The 17,831-nt window shown below is 46.6% G+C and overlaps 1 protein-coding gene across 1 annotated transcript; it reads left to right on the forward strand.

The window, feature by feature from the left end:
• Positions 1–241: 241 nt before the first annotated feature.
• On the forward strand, positions 242–15,980 carry TNFAIP3 (TNF alpha induced protein 3). The gene is made up of 9 exons (XM_043888416.1): positions 242–555; positions 3,936–4,245; positions 7,783–7,973; positions 8,609–8,756; positions 8,912–9,082; positions 9,917–10,097; positions 11,226–12,130; positions 12,991–13,172; positions 13,916–15,980. Exons 2-9 carry the CDS (start codon positions 3,951–3,953, stop codon positions 14,198–14,200), a joined length of 2,358 nt encoding a protein of 785 aa, XP_043744351.1. The 5' UTR covers positions 242–555; positions 3,936–3,950; the 3' UTR covers positions 14,201–15,980.
• The last annotated feature ends 1,851 nt before the right edge of the window (positions 15,981–17,831 follow it).

Genomic DNA, 17,831 nt, shown 5'->3' on the forward strand with positions numbered 1-17,831 from the left:
ATTTCCACATGGATGTGACGTTCGGTCCAGCTTCCGAAATGCCCAGGTGACTCACGCGGGGACACCCCGGGGCGGGGCGCAGGAGTTTCTCGGGCGGGGCGGCGGGGCGGGGTCGGGGCGGGGCGGAGTGTATCTGGCTTCCCGCTCCGGCTGCGCCTCCTGCGCCCCCTAGCGGCGAGATCGGGGCTTCGGGAGTCTGGGGCTCGTGTCACGTGACTGGAAAGTCCCTGGGTGGAAATCCCCGGTGTCCGCGGGCGGTAAAACAGAAAGGGAAAAAAGAGAACTGGCAGTCTGCAGCCTTCGCGGCGGCCAAGTGCGACGAGCTAGGAGGCCGTGGGGGCGGAGCGGCGAGAGCAGCCGCCGGGAGGACTGCAGTGGCAGCAGCAAGGGAGATCCACACCCCCCGGACGGCCCGCCGGAGAACTCGCCCGAACCAGGCGTCCATGGGGAGCCGTCTCCACCCGGCCCCAACCCGAATTGCGACCCCAGCCTGCGGCGCACGCTTGTCCTGACCTGGACTTAGGATTTCTGAAGAGGATCGCGCGGACCCAAGAGGTAACCCAGCGTCCCTGTGCCGTCTGCCACGGGCTCTCCCGGGACAAGGGCTGCGGATGCGAATTTGGCAGCGACCCGCGGGCTGGCCCCGTCGACCTGGCCTTGGTTTTGCCGCGATTCCAGAGGGAAGTTTGTTGGCCGTTTGTGACCCCTGTAAGGTTCTGAGCTGCTGAGAGTGGAGGTGGCCGCCAGATGTTGGGGTGACAGCCTGTATTCTAGGATCCAGACAACTGTTCCTTGCAGCTCATGCAGAGAACTTGAATGGCAGCTGCTTGGGGGAGAGTCGCCCCCCGGAACCGCTTGGTCCGGGTGGTCATGGGTGCTTTGCTGTTCGGCTTGTCCCTTTTGGAGTCGAGCTCTGCATGCTTACGGCCACGTAGACCTTGCAGAACCGCCTGGCCTCTTTCCAGACTGTGCAGCACCAGTCCAGAGGGGTAGGATGTCGCAGGAGCAGCAGAACCTAGGGGGCGGGGGGCCCGGTCAGCTGTCCTTTCCGGGGAGGGCTTGCAGACACTCGGAGTGCAGCAGTGTCAGAGAAGTTTGCGTGGAGAAGGAGGTCGTCCGCCTGCCTTGGGGGCTGACTCCAGTTTAGAGCATCTGCAAGCCCCTACCCCCAAGTCAGACTGTCTTTGTCAGCCGGGGTCGTCCCACATCCTGCCACCTGGCCTTTCAGGAAAGCCGTGGTATTAAGTAAGGAAGGAGCTCAACTCTTGTTGAGACCGCTTTGTTTTCAGTTCTCCCTGCCTCTGATCTTTCCTCGGAAAGCTGCTCTGGTCAACTCTCCCAGGGCAGCCTTTTGGGAGAACCAGTGTTTGGGTCTTCTGGACCACAGCCCCAATGTCCCAGATTATTAAGCAGCCAGTTACTGCTTCATTCTTGTGTCCTGAGGTGCTTCTTTTTTTTTTTTCAATTCTTTGTATAATTTTTGAGTTTTTGAAGTAGTACTTTCTGAAAATTTAATATCTGTTGGTAGGCCAATGAGGTATCAGAAACATGAAAGAAATGTTATGGGTGATATTGTTTGTCTTTGCATATAAGGACATTACATTCATAGCTCAGAAATTCTTTATCACAGTCAGATTATTCCTTAATCTTAAATGTGGAGAAGTCTAAGTCCTGACCACTTAGGCAGTGGGTCTTGATTTCTTTTAAGGAGGCAATGCTGCAGGCCATTCAAGGCTACACCAATGAATGAGGCAACACTGGACTGTCGGATATTGACATTTGCATGTCTTGCCTGTGGTTCTAGCGCTCACTATTTGAAAGATCTTAGGTGCAGAAGAAAATAATAGAAGAGTCAGAAAAGTAAAAAGAGGCTACACCTAGTTTGTTTCGGATCTTCTTGCCTGTCTGTTTCCACGTGACAGCAGCAGGCACTGCGGCCACAGGTGTGGTGTTGTGAGATTAACAAGGGGATGGGTTTGGAAGACCGGGCTTCTAGGCAAAGCCCTGCCCTTGGATGGTGTGGGACCTCCCTGAGCGGGACCAGTACTGCAGGTGATGTAGCTGGAGACTATGATAGTCATGTGACTTCATGCTGGGGAATAAGGTTATCTTTGATCTTTTGCCTCAGCATCAAGCTGATGGTCAGGCAGTAGAGTATGTGGTCAGGCCGTGCTTGCGGAGTGATGGATGGACAAATGAATGACGTCATGAAAGAGACTTTTGCCATGCCACCAAGGAGGCGCGTGTGTGATGTTTTTGTCCCTTAGTTGTATCTGTGTTCTTGTCATGATTTTGCCCAGTTCCACCTGCAAGGAATGTCTGACGTCAAAAAGGAGAGATTACCATTTGACCCAGAGAATGACTTCTTCCAGGCATCATCTAGCTGTCAGATTAGGAATCCTGATCTAAATCTACCACCAGAAGACTCCTCAGGAGGAACCTTGGAGTCATCTAGTCCACCTGCTCCCTGGAGTGGGCCATGAGAATTTAGACCATTTTATCAATGTCTTTAAGAAAGCTGAGACCGACCCAGGACAGGCTTCCTTGTAACATAGATTTCTTCTCCCTCTTAACTTGGTTTAACTTCTTTCTCATCTAGAGTCTTGCTCTGGCAAACAGTATGCTACATGACTGGGATTAACAATCACAGTGAAACTTCCTAGAGGCCCTGTTCGTGCTCTGAAACTGTCTTTGTCTTCATCTTGGAAATTTGGATGGATGGCAGGGCACTCTGCTCAGGGTCAGTGAATGTCAGCTGGCTCTCCACAAAGAGATGAACCGCAAAGTCCCGTGTTAAATCGATTCACATCTTCCCATGCTATTGTCACGGATTGGCGATGCTGGAGTTATCCTCCTCCTCTTTCATTTGTCCTGAGTGGCCCCCTGTGGCTGCAACTTCTTTCCTTGTCCTTCTTTCCTTCCAAACTTTTCTTTCTTTCCACTAGTTGAGTGTGCTTGAAGATTTCAGGATGAAGACACGGTGAGAAATCCATCTGAGTATTGGTAGCTGGAAGACAATGATAAAATTGTGTTGGCAGTTGAGTTTAAGTAGTACAGTTAATTCCATCATTACATAGAATATAATTCCATGCTTTCAATATCTGCCCATGGAAGTGTAGGATTTATTATTCTAGTATTGTTATTATTCTAATTCTTCTTCTGATGTTGTAAAGTTCAGTGGAGAGGTTCTGAAAGACTGCTAACTGTTTGCTCTTAAAATTGGAAAGCATCTTGCTGGGAGTAGACTTTTTTGTTGGTTATAAAGCATTTAGTTTAACTCTTTATGTATATATATAAATAGCATTTTATAAGTAAATGCTTTATAAATGTTCCTTTTGGGGACTACAGAGAAAAGTCCAATCGACTGCCTACATGGCAGCATAAAATTGCAGGATTTTTCACAAAATGTTTGTTGTCTTTCCAGTATAGGGAGGGAGTGCTTGAAAGAGGTAAATCAAGACATGGACGAGAAAAAAGGGTTGCTTGGTGGTGCTCTTAGAAGAGGAGCTGACTTGTCAGGGCTACATGGTGCTTGTAACCAGCATTCAGGGCACCTCAAATCCAGTGTTTGCCCCCAGAACAGCATCAGGATGAGAGGGGAGTTTCAGTGAGTTAGAAGGCTCCGTACCTGTTGCTGACAGACAGGCTTGGCTCCCTGACAAACTTTACTGAAAACACGGGTTATTCCCCTCCTCCTCATTGCCCACTCCTTCTCTTGTTTAGACTAATCTTTAAAAATGATGTAACTTAAAACTGTCCAGTGTGAGTTCATCTTTGGGGCCAGCTAGTATCCTGGGAGTAGAGGTGACTAAGATCTTTTGCCTGCCACTCAGGGTAATGACAAGTTCAGACGGTGGGGTTTCCTGCAGGCAGGTATATAGGAGTCATATCAAAGTCAGACTAACGGCGTGGGGTTTTCTTTCCCTCCTCTTCAGGTATTGGAGAGCACCATGGCTGAGCAACTCCTTCCTCTGGCCTTGTATTTGAGCAATATGCGGAAAGCTGTGAAGATAAGAGAGAGGACACCAGCAGATATTTTTAAACCTACCAATGGAATCATTCATCACTTTAAATCCATGCACCGATACACTCTGGAAATGTTCAGAACTTGCCAGTTTTGTCCACAGTTTCGGGAGATCATCCACAATGCTCTCATTGACAGAAACATCCAGGCTTCCCTGGAAAGCCAGAAGAAGCTCAACTGGTGTCGAGAAGTCAGGAGGCTTGTGGCACTGAAGACAAATGGTAAGACGTGCTTCTGTCTTCTGGGGATTGGGGTGGCTCCTACCATGCTGAGTCCCTATTTATTAAAAGGCACCAGCCCCAAATCAAGTCTCTTAAGGCTATAGGTACCTTAGCATAGAGACACTCCAAGGGGCATGTGATGAAAGCAAGCTTGCTTTGGGAGTATTTGAATTGAGGGTGGTTTCTAGTGCATGTTAGAGAGCAGAGCACCCTGAAGCTTGGAGAATGCATTTCTGGACGCCGTGCGTTAGGTGTATGTGTAGGGTGTGTACGTATGACTTCTGTATCTAATTCTTGTGACTGTTCAATCATGAAATACCCTTCCCTCACGAGTAATGGAAATATCAAAAGGCTTTAAAAAGTTCAGAAGAAAAGCATGGTGTGAAAATCAATAGTGTTTTCCACTGTCATTAGAAAATGCCCGTGATGATGGCCTTACACTTCTTGAATCGATGGCATTTTATGGGTTAACCAACGGCTGTTGTCAGCTGCTCCCTTACCTAGGTTCTGTTGCTTGCAGTCCCAAGATACTAACTAGACAGATAAACCTGAGTTCTTAGCTCAGGTTTTAGTCCTCTGTTTCATTCTTTTTAGGGATTCCTAGTACTGTACTGCACTTCTTGCTGTCTGTGACTGTCTGCCCAATGGCTGTTTACAACTCATTGCTGTTTCCTGTTCTAAACTTCACTGTTTTTTTTTTTAATTATTTCCTTTGAGCAAGAGTATGCACATCACAGAAACATTCAAGCCTAGTGTTAAATGTAGTAGCAAAATTCTATTTTATAAATGTAGTTTTAATTATTACAAGAAGCTGTAGACTGCTTATTGTCTAGATAAAAGCAGGAAACTCCTGTCCTTAGATCAGTGACAATCCTAAACCATCCCAATTATTTTGCTTGATATACATCTAAGGGCAAAATAATACATCTTCACTGACAGTGAGACCAGATGATAAGTATGTTAACTTAATTAAATGAAGTGGTACATTCACTTTGGCCGTTTTTGACTTGGGTAACTTGGCACGATTGAGGGACATGACTTTTTGCTTGGGTTTTGGGGGTTAAGTGCATCACCTCAACATCGTGCTTTTATTTTTAAAGCATAGATTCTTAGAAACAGAAAACTGAGGCTACCTAGTGTTTACACTGGTTTTGGCATTAAATCAAGAGATGCTTAGAAGTAGGTAATTATGTTAAGTCATCATCAAGGGGTTTATATTCCTGACAGTTTGTGGTTTTAACTCTCCCATTTTGTTACAAAAAGAGGTGGAGTCAACTTTGGGAGAGTTGAAAAGAAGAGATTCTGCCAAATTAGAAATGTGGTAGTAAGAAAAAAACCATTTTATCGTGAACTGAACTGAGATTTTACGTTCAACTTGCTCTAGTTCCTTAAGGGAAAAAATGGAATATAAAAAGTAAATACTTGTCTTGCAAAGATACACATTTAAGTCAAGGATTCACGCTACAAATAAAACTACAAAGCAAGTGCATTTTGATATCATTTTCTGAGAGATGGGGGTTTTTAGGCTCAGAGTCCTTTTATTTCTCCACTTACAAGAAAATTCCTTAAAATTTTGGAAAAGGAAGAGAAGATATTTAGGGGAAGAGGAAAACAAATGACTTTTCCTTTCTGATTTTTATTAGCACCATTTTTTTTTTTTAAGTCTTCCCCCTATAGGAAGGCTCTTCAAAATCAATGGTCTATTTGGGGAGGGGGTGATTCACAAGTTTGCATTTGAGGATATGAGACTGCGGTGAATGAGGAAGGGAGTAGGTGGCATAAAATTGAAACTTCATTTGAAAAATTCCAGCGTCTATTGGCTGCAGCGATTTCACTTGTATAATGAGTAGCCCTATTCCAGCTCACCCTGACCACACCCACTTGGAAAGTCCAGGGTGCACTTCGCAGTTTAAATGTCTACACACCAGAACAAAAAGTACAATAGCTGTTGCTCAATTGCTAGTCAAATAACTTAGCACTGGGGAATTCCAGATGTTACTTAGGGAATTTTATGCTGGTGCATCTCAATAAAGAACTGAAAGTAAGCACAAGAAGAAGAAAAAAAGCCTTATCTTTGCTCTAGATTTTGCAAAGGGGAAATTTCAACAGCTTGCAATTGTTGCCACACTCTGCCAAGACACAAGGCTTGAGCGATCTTTTTGGTTCATTTGTTTAAATGTTTATTTAGCTAGTTTTTCTGACTGTGTAAACTGAAAGGATATTGGCTGTGGATATGTTTGAGGGTGGTGGTGGTGGTGTTGTTTACAGTTGACTGTAATTAGGATATGATAAAATTTCAAATAGCTTCATTGCCCCATATAGCAATGTAAGGAAATAATTGAACTTTTTTTTTTTTTATTAGTTGGAGGCTAATTACTTCACAACATTTCAGTGGGTTTTGTCATACATTGATATGAATCAGCCATAGAGTTACACGCATTCCCCATCCCGATCCCCTCTCCCACCTCCCTCTCCACCCAATTCCTCTGGGTCTTCCCAGTGCACCAGGCCCGAGCACTTGTCTCATGCATCCCACCTGGGCTGGTGATCTGTTTCACCATAGATAATATACATGCTTGAACTTTTCTTTATAAAAAAATTTTGCACTTCCCAGAAGAGCCTAAGGAGTTAACTTTTTAAATATTAAACATTCCTCCAAAATGTTTATTCTTTGGAGGCCAAAAAAAAAAATGCCATTTCATGAGTTGTGGATTTTTAACCTATAAAAGTAACAAAGTGACAGACTAAAATTAGACCTATCTTTTTCTCAAAAGGCTCAGAGTTCTTTAAGTGCCAGCCGTAAACACTGAATTATTTTGAAATGTAGACATCTAGGCACTCTTTAACTCTGAAAAGGGACTCTAACTGCTAACAAGCAGGTTCACACAAGGCATTTATGGGAGGTGGGGGTGAGCAGGCTAATAGGTAATTCTGTCTCAGTCCCATTTTATAAATCAGGAGAGGAAACTCCCAGGCCCCGAATGCTGTGGTGGGGTGGTCAAGTCATTTACCCCTGAGTCATGGACAGACAGTCCCTGTCTAGTAAGCGGAGCCAGACCAGCTTCCTGGTTTGAGCATGTTGCTCTGGGTGTTCTCTCTCAGGGTCAGAGAGCAATAGGACCAGCACCTGAGCCAGAAAATCAAGGCTTGTTAGAAAGGAAGGGACTTCAGAGATCATAACCCAATGCCCTCATCTCACAAAGAGGAAAAATACTCAGAAGTTAAAAAATTCCCCACCGAGGGCAGAGCCAGACAGGAGTCAAGGTCTCCAGACTCTCAGTCCTTGGTTCCTTGGGCTGTTAGTAGCACGCATTAAACAGAAGAGTTACAAGAATGATTTTTTATTTTTCCCTTAAAGCTGTCATCACCGAGTGAAATGTTACCAGCTAGTCCTTTGACTAAGAAACTAAACCATTGGCATTTCTCACAAGCACTACTGGGTCCCCACCAATGGTAGCAGAGAGGCTGCTTTATTCTGGAAACCTCTGCTAGGCCTTAGCTGCAGATTGCTAGAATTTGCTTCCCTTCTGTCCCCAGGTGACGGAAACTGCCTCATGCACGCGGCTTCCCAGTACATGTGGGGTGTTCAGGACACAGACTTGGTCCTGAGGAAGGCGCTCTTCAGCACCCTCAAGGAGACGGACACACGCAACTTTAAATTCCGCTGGCAGCTGGAGTCTCTTAAGTCTCAGGAATTCGTGGAAACTGGGCTTTGCTACGACACCCGGGTATGTTGGGCTTCCTCCTCAAGCATCTATTGACAGAGCTCCATGGTGGGAAAAGTGCACCTCTGACCAGTCCCTGCTGTCAGGGAGCATATGGTTTGCTGGGTCACGTGAACTTGACTAAGCAGAGTCAATGGAAAACACCAGAAACCTCCCGTGGGATGAGCCCAAGGCCCTTGTCACTGCTGGGAGGCTCCCAGGCAGCATCTTCCCAGCTGGAGAGTCATTTTAGAATGATCTTTCTGATCACGGGATTCCCTGTGGCATTTTGGCTGTTTGGGGGGGTTGATGGCCCTTCGCTTGCTTTACTGAGCCCGCCAGTCAGATTCAGGGGGCGCCTCCCCATCTTCGGTCACTAGGCTGAGACTTTGTGTGCAAGGAGCTTGGCGTGGTGCTTCAGCAGGGATTTTTCTGAAAGCAGGTGCTGTCCCCGTGCTCTTCTGCTTCTGAGTTTGCCTTGTAGTGGGAAAAATTAAAGGAAGAAAACCAGAATGGGGGGAAAGCGGGTGATCATTTGAGTGATGATCTCAGGAAAGGGTAAAAGTAAGCTCAGTGATACCAGTGAATAATTATAGAGTGGAGCCAAAGTTGTTTTTTAATGCATAGTACGTTCAATAGTTTCTTTCCTCTCCCCTTAGAATTGGACCGATGAGTGGGACAGCCTCGTTAAGATGGCATCCGCGGACACACCCGCGGCCCGAGGTGGACTGCAGTATCATTCACTGGAAGAAATACACATATTTGTCCTTTGCAACATCCTCAGAAGGCCAATCATTGTCATTTCAGGTGAGATGCCCGCTGATGGCTTATCTGTGTTTAGGTGCCTTTCAGCTTTAATCCCTTACCTCTTAGCGTGACCCAAGTTCCAGGCGACTGTAGTTAAATGGACTCCCATGAAAGTCTCAGAGGGCCTTATCTTTTCTTTCTCTTTCCTTAAACAGACAAAATGCTGAGAAGTTTGGAATCAGGTTCCAATTTTGCTCCTCTGAAGGTGGGTGGGATTTATCTGCCTCTGCACTGGCCTGCCCAGGAATGCTACAGATACCCCATTGTGCTCGGCTATGACAGCCAACACTTTGTACCCCTGGTGACCATGAAGGACAGTGGACCTGGTGAGAAAACCAAACATCTATTCACATTTGTGACTGCTGGTGAATCCTGGTACACCCTGTTCTTACTGAACCTCAGGGTTTGCTCTTTGGCTCCTTTTTGAAAGCCTCATTTAAGAATATTAGTTTTATTCAAATAGAGTATTCTGTCATTTGTTTGATTAGCAACAATAATGCACTAGCACTAATCATAATGCCCCCCCACTCCCACTTGTTTTGTGTGTTGTTTGGGACCTACTTTGAGCATGTTAGTAGCAAATAGGAGATAATGTCTATTACTACCACCATTTCTTAATTAGCCCATAATACAGTGCCTGGCCTGGGGCAGGTAAATGTCTGGCAGGCTAGCTATTACTGTACTATCTTAATGTGGAACCAATAGGGTACTTTATAAATGCTTTAGGTACAATATTTATTTCATTTAGTCTTCACAGCATCCATGTGGATGCTATAAGCACGGATAGCCTTACTGTACAGATGAGGCACCTGAAGCTCAGAGAAGTTAAGTAACTTCCCTAATGTCACAGAGCTGGATAGTGGCGGAGTCAGAATCTGAACTCAGGTCAGTCTGAATCTGAAGTGCAGTAATTTAACCAATAAGACCCGCTGCTTGGAGGCTGCTTAATATTCTGTGAACTTCCTGGAAACAGTGTATTTTATATTAGAGTTTAGCACGGTTTGTTTCCCCATTTGATTTTGTGGCTAGATAATACTTTTCCACTCGGTAATTGTATCCTTTCTGTTTTTTCAAAATGCAGTCGTTATATATATGTGACCTCACACAAAATCCTGTTTAGTAGAACCATTTTGCTTACGTGTTATTTCTTTTTCCCTCAGAAATCCGAGCTGTTCCACTTGTTAACAGAGAGCGAGGACGATTTGAAGACTTAAAAGTTCACTTTTTGACAGATCCTGAAAACGAGATGAAGGAAAAACTCCTGAAAGAGTACTTGATGGTGGTAGAAATCCCTGTTCAAGGCTGGGACCATGGTACCACCCATTTAATTAATGCTGCAAAGTAAGCAGTTTGTTCTTAGCTCTGTCCTGTGTCATCTTTAAGCTGCTTCTGCCTCAGAGACCAATAGTAAAGTTATTTGAAGCCAGTTTCCTCCAACGTGAAACAAATTTAGGGGCTTATGTGTGTCAGAGACAATCAGCTCAAGTGGCACTGACTTTGGTTTTCAAATGACAACAAGGAATTTTTCCAGAGGATTGTCCTGTGTATCTGGATGCTTGGAAGCCAGCATTGTGGCTTCAAAAAGTGCGTTCACATCAAGGATACTTTTTTTTTCTTTTAATTGCCCCAGTGCTAGACTAACAAGTGAAAATTCTTAGAAACAAAAGCCTCATTCTCCTGGCTTCTGGGTAAGGCAAACACATCACATGCAGGCTGGGCTGTAGAATGTGTTTCTGTAGCAGCCACATGAGTTGGCCACGTGGATCAGGGAGGAGAGACCCAGAGCACGCGTTTATAGGTACTGAGATTGTAAACACTGGCTTGATGATAAAGAGATGCCTGTTTCCTAGAACTTGAAGTGCACAAGACCGAGAAGGCCTAAGCTAAACAATTTCTCAGCGTGGAGATGAACAAATTTCAGTGAGTCAGAAGTCAGTACGGAGTGCCTGTGGGCATGTCCACGTCTTAGTTACTGCTCATGGCAGTTAATGCTGATAGGCACCAGATGCACATTTAAAATTAATAACAGCAAAATACAGAATGCAACATTCCAGTATAGTTTGTGCTGGAAAGTAGACTTGTCCCAAATGAATACCCTTAAGAATGTTTCACTAGAAATTTCATCTCTGAGAACTTAGATAGTAAAAGTAACTATTTCAAAGAGGAATAGAGTAAGTATAGAAGCAGTCCCCAAGTAACCCTCTCTTTAGCATTATCTGTAATTTGGGGTGGACCAAAATTAATTAAATGAGACTGATTCTCAGAATAGTGATGTCTTCTCAGCATTACTGGACTGTGTCACATTAGAGGCGCAAACTATCACAGACTGCATTTCAGTGGCTGGGTAGAAAGTTATTGCCACAATCCATATTTTCAGTTTGTTCTATAAGCTAATGATGTAATATTGTGTGTGGGTCTGTGTCTGTGTGTGTGTTTGTGAAGTCTCATATTTTTCCTTTTGTTCTTTAGGTTGGATGAAGCTAACTTACCCAAAGAAATAAACCTGGTAGATGATTACTTTGAACTTGTCCAGCACGAATACAAGAAGTGGCAGGAAAACAGTGAGCCGGGACGGAGAAACGCGCACCCCCAGAATCCTCTGGACCCTTCCATCCCCCAGCTTTCTCTCATGGACATCAAATGTGAGACACCCAACTGCCCATTCTTCATGTCCGTGAACACCCAGCCTTTGTGCCACGAGTGCTCAGAAAGGCGGCAGAAGAACCAAACGAAAGTCCCAAAGCCCACCTCCAAGCCGGGTCCCGAGCTGCTCCCCGGCCTGGTGCTTGGGACCTCCCGGGGGGAGGTCTGGAGTCCCGCGGAGCCCGCCGGAGGCCCCCACTCAGCCCCTCCGACGGCACCCAGCCTCTTCCTGTTCAGCGAGACCACGGCCATGAAGTGCAGGAGCCCCGGCTGCCCCTTTACCCTCAACATGCAGCACAACGGCTTCTGCGAGCGATGCCACAACGCCCGGCAGCTGCCAGCAGGCCGCCCCGCGGACCCCGCGCGGCTTCCCGACCCGGGCAAGTGCCGAGCCTGCCTCCAGGATGTCACCAGGACGTTTAATGGCATCTGCAGTACTTGCCTTAAAAGGACTACAGCCGAGGCCGCCCCGAACCTCAGCTCCAGCGGCTCCCTGTCCTTCCACCAGCGCTCCAAGTCCGACCCCTCGCAGCTGGCCCAGAGCCTGTCCCCACATGCCTGCCGCAGAGCCGGGCCCGAGGCACCCGCCGGTCACCACTCCCCGGCCACACGGACTCCAGGGGAAAGGATGGGGACCAGTAAGTGCAGGAAAGCGGGCTGCGTGTACTTTGGGACCCCAGAGAACAAAGGCTTTTGCACACTGTGCTTCATCGAGTACAGAGAAAATAAACGTGAGTGTGACGATGGGTTTCCTCTCCTCTGTTTAAAAACGCCCGAGTAAAATGCTGTATGCCCCTTAACTTCAAGTAGGGAGCCCCCTCTGGGCCATGGGGGAGAGTGTGGCTTGCCTGGGGGCAGAATCCCAGTAGTTCTTCCAGCATGCTTGGAAGTAAAATCACAGAATAGCATGTTCCAGGATCCACAGAGCTCTGAGAGGAGTTCAGAGAATGTGTTTTATAAGGTCATGCAATGCAGTGTTTGTAAGGTAGAGTTCAAACAAGACTTCTTTTGAAACTCAAGCGAATGAGAGAAAATTCAAAATCTGAAGAGCAGTAACTGAAAAGAGGGCTTCCCTGCTGGCTCCAATGGTAAAGAATCCGCCTGCAGTGCAGGAGACCCAGGTTCAATCCCTGGGTCAGGAAGATCCCCTGGAGAAGGGGATGGCAACTCGCTCCAGTATTCTTGCCTAGAGAATCCCATGGACAGAGGAGCCTGGTGGGCTACAGTCCGTGAGGTCACAAAGCATCAGACATGGCTGAGTGACTAACACACACAGACAGCTGGAAAGAGGGTGGTCTCTACTGACTACATAAGAACGCCTTTGTGGTTTTAGAAATATCAAATCTGAAAGAAGGATGGGCACTTAATGTCTCTGCTTGTTCTGTGGCTGTGACCTACCCGTACAGCGTGTTCCAAAGAGAGACTTGTAGAGTCAAAGATGTTTTAATTACAGTCTTGTTTCTGTTGTTTATTTTGCTGAGTGTCTGAAAGGTTGCTCTCCTAGAGTGCAGCTGGCCTAATCTGTGTCAGAAAACTGTCCCTCTGCTGGCTGGCCCGTACGTGTTCCTGATGAGCCTCCCCTCTCTTGCAGATTTAATCGCTGCCTCTGGGAAAGCCAGTCCCACAGCCTCCAGGTTCCAGAACGCAGTCCCCTGCCTGGGCAGGGAATGTGGCGCCCTTGGTAGCACCGTGTTTGAAGGATACTGTCAGAAGTGTTTCATTGAAGCTCAGAATCAGAGATTCCATGAAGCAAAAAGGACTGAAGAGCAGCTGGTGAGACCTCTCGAGGGACTTCCCCCTGTCCTTCAGGCCCAGCCTCCTTCCCGGGGTGATAAACGGGCTTTTCTCCCTGCCGAGTTCCAGGGAAAAACCAGGGGAAAAGTCAGCCTGGCCCCCAGGCTTGGACATGCAGTAGTTCCTATTGATTTTCATGGCCTAAGTTTACTTTTGAATTCATTTGAAGAAGCAAATGAAGCTAGGCATGGAATAAAACCCATGAAAGCCTCTGAGAAGCCAGATGGTGATCAGAGACTTCTTGGATTTGTAGCAGAAGTACAGGCCTCTTAGTGGCCAGCAGGCTTCCTTAACTAATAACTAATCCTCTGTCATGAGATCCAAGGAGGAAGCAGATTGCCCCAGGTGCCTCCAAGTACTGGCCGAAAGAAAGCAAGCATTTATTGATAGATGCCTTGCCTATTGGTTGGTAGATGATAGGGAATCTATCTGAGTGAGGATAGCTTAGTATTCACACAATTACTATTCACGCAAACAGAAACTGGCCTCTGTGTTAGGGTTGGTGGTTCCCCTGGGCCTCTCTGGGGCCAAGGTCTGATTTCATGGGATGGGGAAAAGCGGTCCTTGGAGACTCCGGTCCCCAGGCTGCCACCTGTCCCCTTGGACAGGCAGATGCCCCTCGCCTCACCGGGCCCTTTGTAGGACCCACACTGTCGGTTGAATAGGGTGCCTTGTTCTCCCTGCAACGCATGATGACAGTTCTGTCTGCTCTCTCCACCCAGAGGTCAAGCCAGCGCAGAGACTTGCCCCGAGCCTCACAGAGCGCCTCCAGGCCCAAGTGCGCACAGGCCACCTGCCGGAATGTGCTGGCCTGCTGCAGCCAGGAGCTCTGCATGGAGTGCCAGCACCTCGGCCAGCGAGCGGGCACCAGCGCCCGCCGGCCAGAGCACAGCCCCGAGGAGCCCCCCACGCCGCGCTGCCGGGCCCCCGCCTGCGACCACTTCGGCAACGCCAAGTGCAACGGCTACTGCAACGAGTGCTTTCAGTTCAAGCAGATGTACGGCTAACCCGACCCAGGGGGCCAGCCCCAGGCCCCGAGGGGCCTAGAGCCTTAGCCCGCGGGGTGCCATCCTCTCTCGGCGCCGCTCCCGAAGGCCCTACCCTGCAGGGTGGGCCTGGGCTGTCTGTGAGCGGGGGACGAAAGACGAGCTCCGGTCTCCAGCCAGGAATCTGAGCAAAGCGTGTGACGGGCCGCGGGTTGCGCGGGGTCAGCCCGGAGCCGCTGCTCCTCCAACCCTTCCAAGCAGAAGGCTGGAAACCTCCAAGCCAGGACTGCCCCACCGTCTTCAGAGAAAAGGGAAAAGACGCAGGGTCCGGCTGGACTGGGGAACCCAGGGCCAGTCCCCTGCCGTCCCTCAGCGTCTCTCGGAGACGGGGAGCTGAGGCTCCGGGGCCTGCAGGCCCTCTGCGGGAAACTCAGGAAGCTCGGGGAGCGCGGCCAGACTCAGCATCAGCCGGCCGCGGCTTCTCCCCACCGGCCTCACTCTCTCCCACGGACACGGCAGAAGCAGAACCATCCAGACTGTGATGCTGAGGCTGAACACGTTCATAAAAAAAAAGCAAACCAGCTGCTCTTCACAATAGGCACCTTTCAAGACTCAGAACATGTTAGCGGGCAGATGGGCAACTCTTGGTTACCGCTGTCTTTACTTCTAAAGTTAACTCAAACTGAGGTGTGCATACCGTTGTGTACATATATCACGGCCTCTTATATTCTGTATGAGGGGATTTTTTTTTTTTTTTTTTTTGGTCATGTTGAGATGCTGCCCTAGAAGTTTTAAGAGGACTGACTAATAATAATAACCTATTTTCTGGTTGTTGTTGGGGCGGGCACCTCTCATAGACACAGCTTGCATGAACTCCACCAGCTGCTCTGTGAAATGGAAATTCCTGTGTAAATCACTTTATTTATTTTATTACAAACTTTAAGGTTATTTAAGTGAAGATGTTTCTTCTGGTCTTCAGAAAATGCTGTGGTGTCCTCTTGAGATAACATAAGACTGACTATCAGAGGCAGGCAAGTTCCTGATCACGGTGGGGGAGTCGGCCTTCTCCGTGCACTTTGCTTGGCTTCCCTAGGAAAGAAACAGTCTCTTCCGCAGTGAATCCATTAAAATCTCACGCTTTCTGGTGAGACTTTTGGCCAGAGCCACTTCCCAGCCCTTCAGTGAGAAGCCATTCTCCACAGTGTATAAACGGTTCTGTGTATCCTACCTCCTCAGACAGATAGTGGGGAAGGAACAGGGGTGAGATCAGGGAAGGTCACGGGGAAGGACGTTGCCTTTGACGAAGGGTTTGTTTGCTGTGTTCACGCTGTGTCCTGGGGTGCGGGGCGCTGACCTTGCAGCCAGCTTCACATTGGAGCAGCACAACCTTGGAACCAGGAGGATGAGGAAACCTCTCTGTCCTTGGCCTGCAGCCTCTCTCTGTGTTTTATGTTACTGTCATACTTGTGCTAGAAAAGAAAAAAAAAAAAAAAGGGAAACACATTGTCCCCAGAGGTAAAGGCTGCTATTTTTCTTGTTGTTGGTCTGGACTTATGACCTGGAAATCTTGGCAACCTGTACCTAATGCCCCACAGCCTTTGCTGGTCTGATGTGATGTGTTTTCCTCTTGAGAATCCATACACCTTTTCCCTGGGCATATCCCTTTATGTCTTTCTAAAGATTTCAAATAAATGTCAGTGTTTTCATTTAGTTCTTTTAAAGTTTCTATTTTAATATTTTATGTGTATCAATATTTTCATTCTTAATGTGAATAAGTGGAATTATTTATGCTTATTATACAAAACATTTGAAATTTGCACATTGAATTGTCTCTAATAGAAAACCGTTGACTCTCCTCTATTGGCTTTCTTCAAGTTTTCCTAAATTTAAATGTAACTTTTCATGGAAGTCAAGATTAAAAATTAAATTATTTAAAAGCAAATGTGGATGTTTTCTATTTACGAGTGATGAAAGAAAAGGGCCCCCATATTAAGACCATGCTTCCCAAACAGTTGTTTCAACGTGCACCCGGACAGGGGGTACATCTCTCACCCATAGGTAGGAAGAGGACCTGCTCTTAAGGGTAAGGCCTCTGGTTTAACAGGAAAGGCGCTGAGGCCCCGAGGGGAAGTGGGCAGGACCTGCCAGTGCCTGTTCCCGTGAGATGCCAGGTCCCTGTGCTCCTGTAAAGGTTCCCGCCCTCAGCCTTACCGAAGCGCAGAGAGCGAAGACCAGAGGGAGGAGCAGAGAGAGACAGAAAAGGAAAGAAATCAGAGGGGAGGAAGGAGTGTAAGACTTCTGGGTCAGATCTCAGAAGAGGTGACCTATGGCTGTGATGGCCACGAGCACTGGAGACCCCAGTGTCCTGGGAAATTATAAATGGCCCAATCTTCCACCCAATGCAAGGATGCCCATAGAATACCAATGCTGAAGGACTGTGCAGCTCCTGGGCTCTTTTTTTTCTTTTTTAAAGTTCCTCAGGAGATTCTGATCATCAGCCATATTTTAGAATCATGCCTTTAAAGAAATATTTATAATATTTTTAAACTTACTGTGGGAAATTTTAACACACAAGAAGTATGTTGTTGAGACTACAAGGTAGTTGACAGTATTATGAACCCTCATATGTCCATCCAGTTTCAACAATCAACACCTTGCCAAATTTGTGTCATTTGTCACCTTCTCTCTCTCTTTTTTTTTTTTTTTACTATTTCAAAGCAAATTTCAGATACTGTGTTCTCACACTCACCAATACATCAAGCGTCAATCTCTAATCTATAAAAATATGTTCTTTTTCTATAACCACCATTATTACCCCGAGCTAAATTACTTTTAATAACATTCAATCCTAAGTATGTATTCTATAATAATTTCTCAGATTGTCCATTATACAGAGTCCTATTGCTCTGGGTTACTAGCATTTCTTAAGACTCTTTTATTCTTAACACTCCCTCTAAAATTTCATGCTATTTGTTAAGGCAATTAGGTCATTCGTTCTGTAGCACAGCTCACATTCTGGATTTGGTGTTTTGCTTTCTTCTGGTGTCGTTTCACTTATTTTTCAAGACTTCTTATTAGATTCTGGTTCAATCAGACAAGAATTGTTCACAGAGATGCTGTGTGTATCCCAGCCTGTCTGAGCTCTATGAATGCTTACCCAGAGGAATCACAAAGCCTCGAATCGACCTCTTTTCTTTTTCTCCATTCTTCCTCCATCTCTCACCTGGCATTAAAAGTTACAATCCTTCAATCAGCATGATGAGCATAAGCATTTGACCATAAGTCATCAGGATTTCTAAAATAGGAAGTGACTTATAATTAGCAAATTATCTGACTCAGAGAAATGGCACATAGACCCAAATAGGGTAGCTTTGGAGGGCAGCAAGGGAGTCACTTGGGGTACATTCCAGTCTGGAGCAATAGAGGGACCTCGGGTTTGAGAACCCTTTAAAGCATGTACACAGTTTTCTATTGGGGTGTATACGCTATGTTTCTGAAGTGGAAACAGTGGCTTTCTTTAAAATCTCAAAGAAATTGATGAATTTCCAAAAACGCAAAGGACCTAGGCCTAGAGGGCTGAAAAAATAAGACTTGGAAGGAACAAGCTTTGCTTCAGCTTGCCCGGCTCTTTCCTTCTTAACACTGTGGAATG

The sequence above is a fragment of the Cervus elaphus genome, chromosome 26 (genome assembly GCF_910594005.1).
Source record: "Cervus elaphus chromosome 26, mCerEla1.1, whole genome shotgun sequence".
Taxonomy (NCBI): Eukaryota; Metazoa; Chordata; class Mammalia; order Artiodactyla; family Cervidae; genus Cervus; species Cervus elaphus.

Bases quoted from the DNA above. Each gene is read 5' to 3' on its own strand.
- TNFAIP3 (XM_043888416.1), top strand. From the start codon at position 3,951: ATGGCTGAGCAACTCCTTCCTCTGGCCTTGTATTTGAGCAATATGCGG. The intron at 7,974-8,608 runs GTATGTTGGGCT...CTCTCCCCTTAG, and splicing joins GGCTTTGCTACGACACCCGG to AATTGGACCGATGAGTGGGA. The intron at 8,757-8,911 runs GTGAGATGCCCG...TTCCTTAAACAG, and splicing joins GCCAATCATTGTCATTTCAG to ACAAAATGCTGAGAAGTTTG.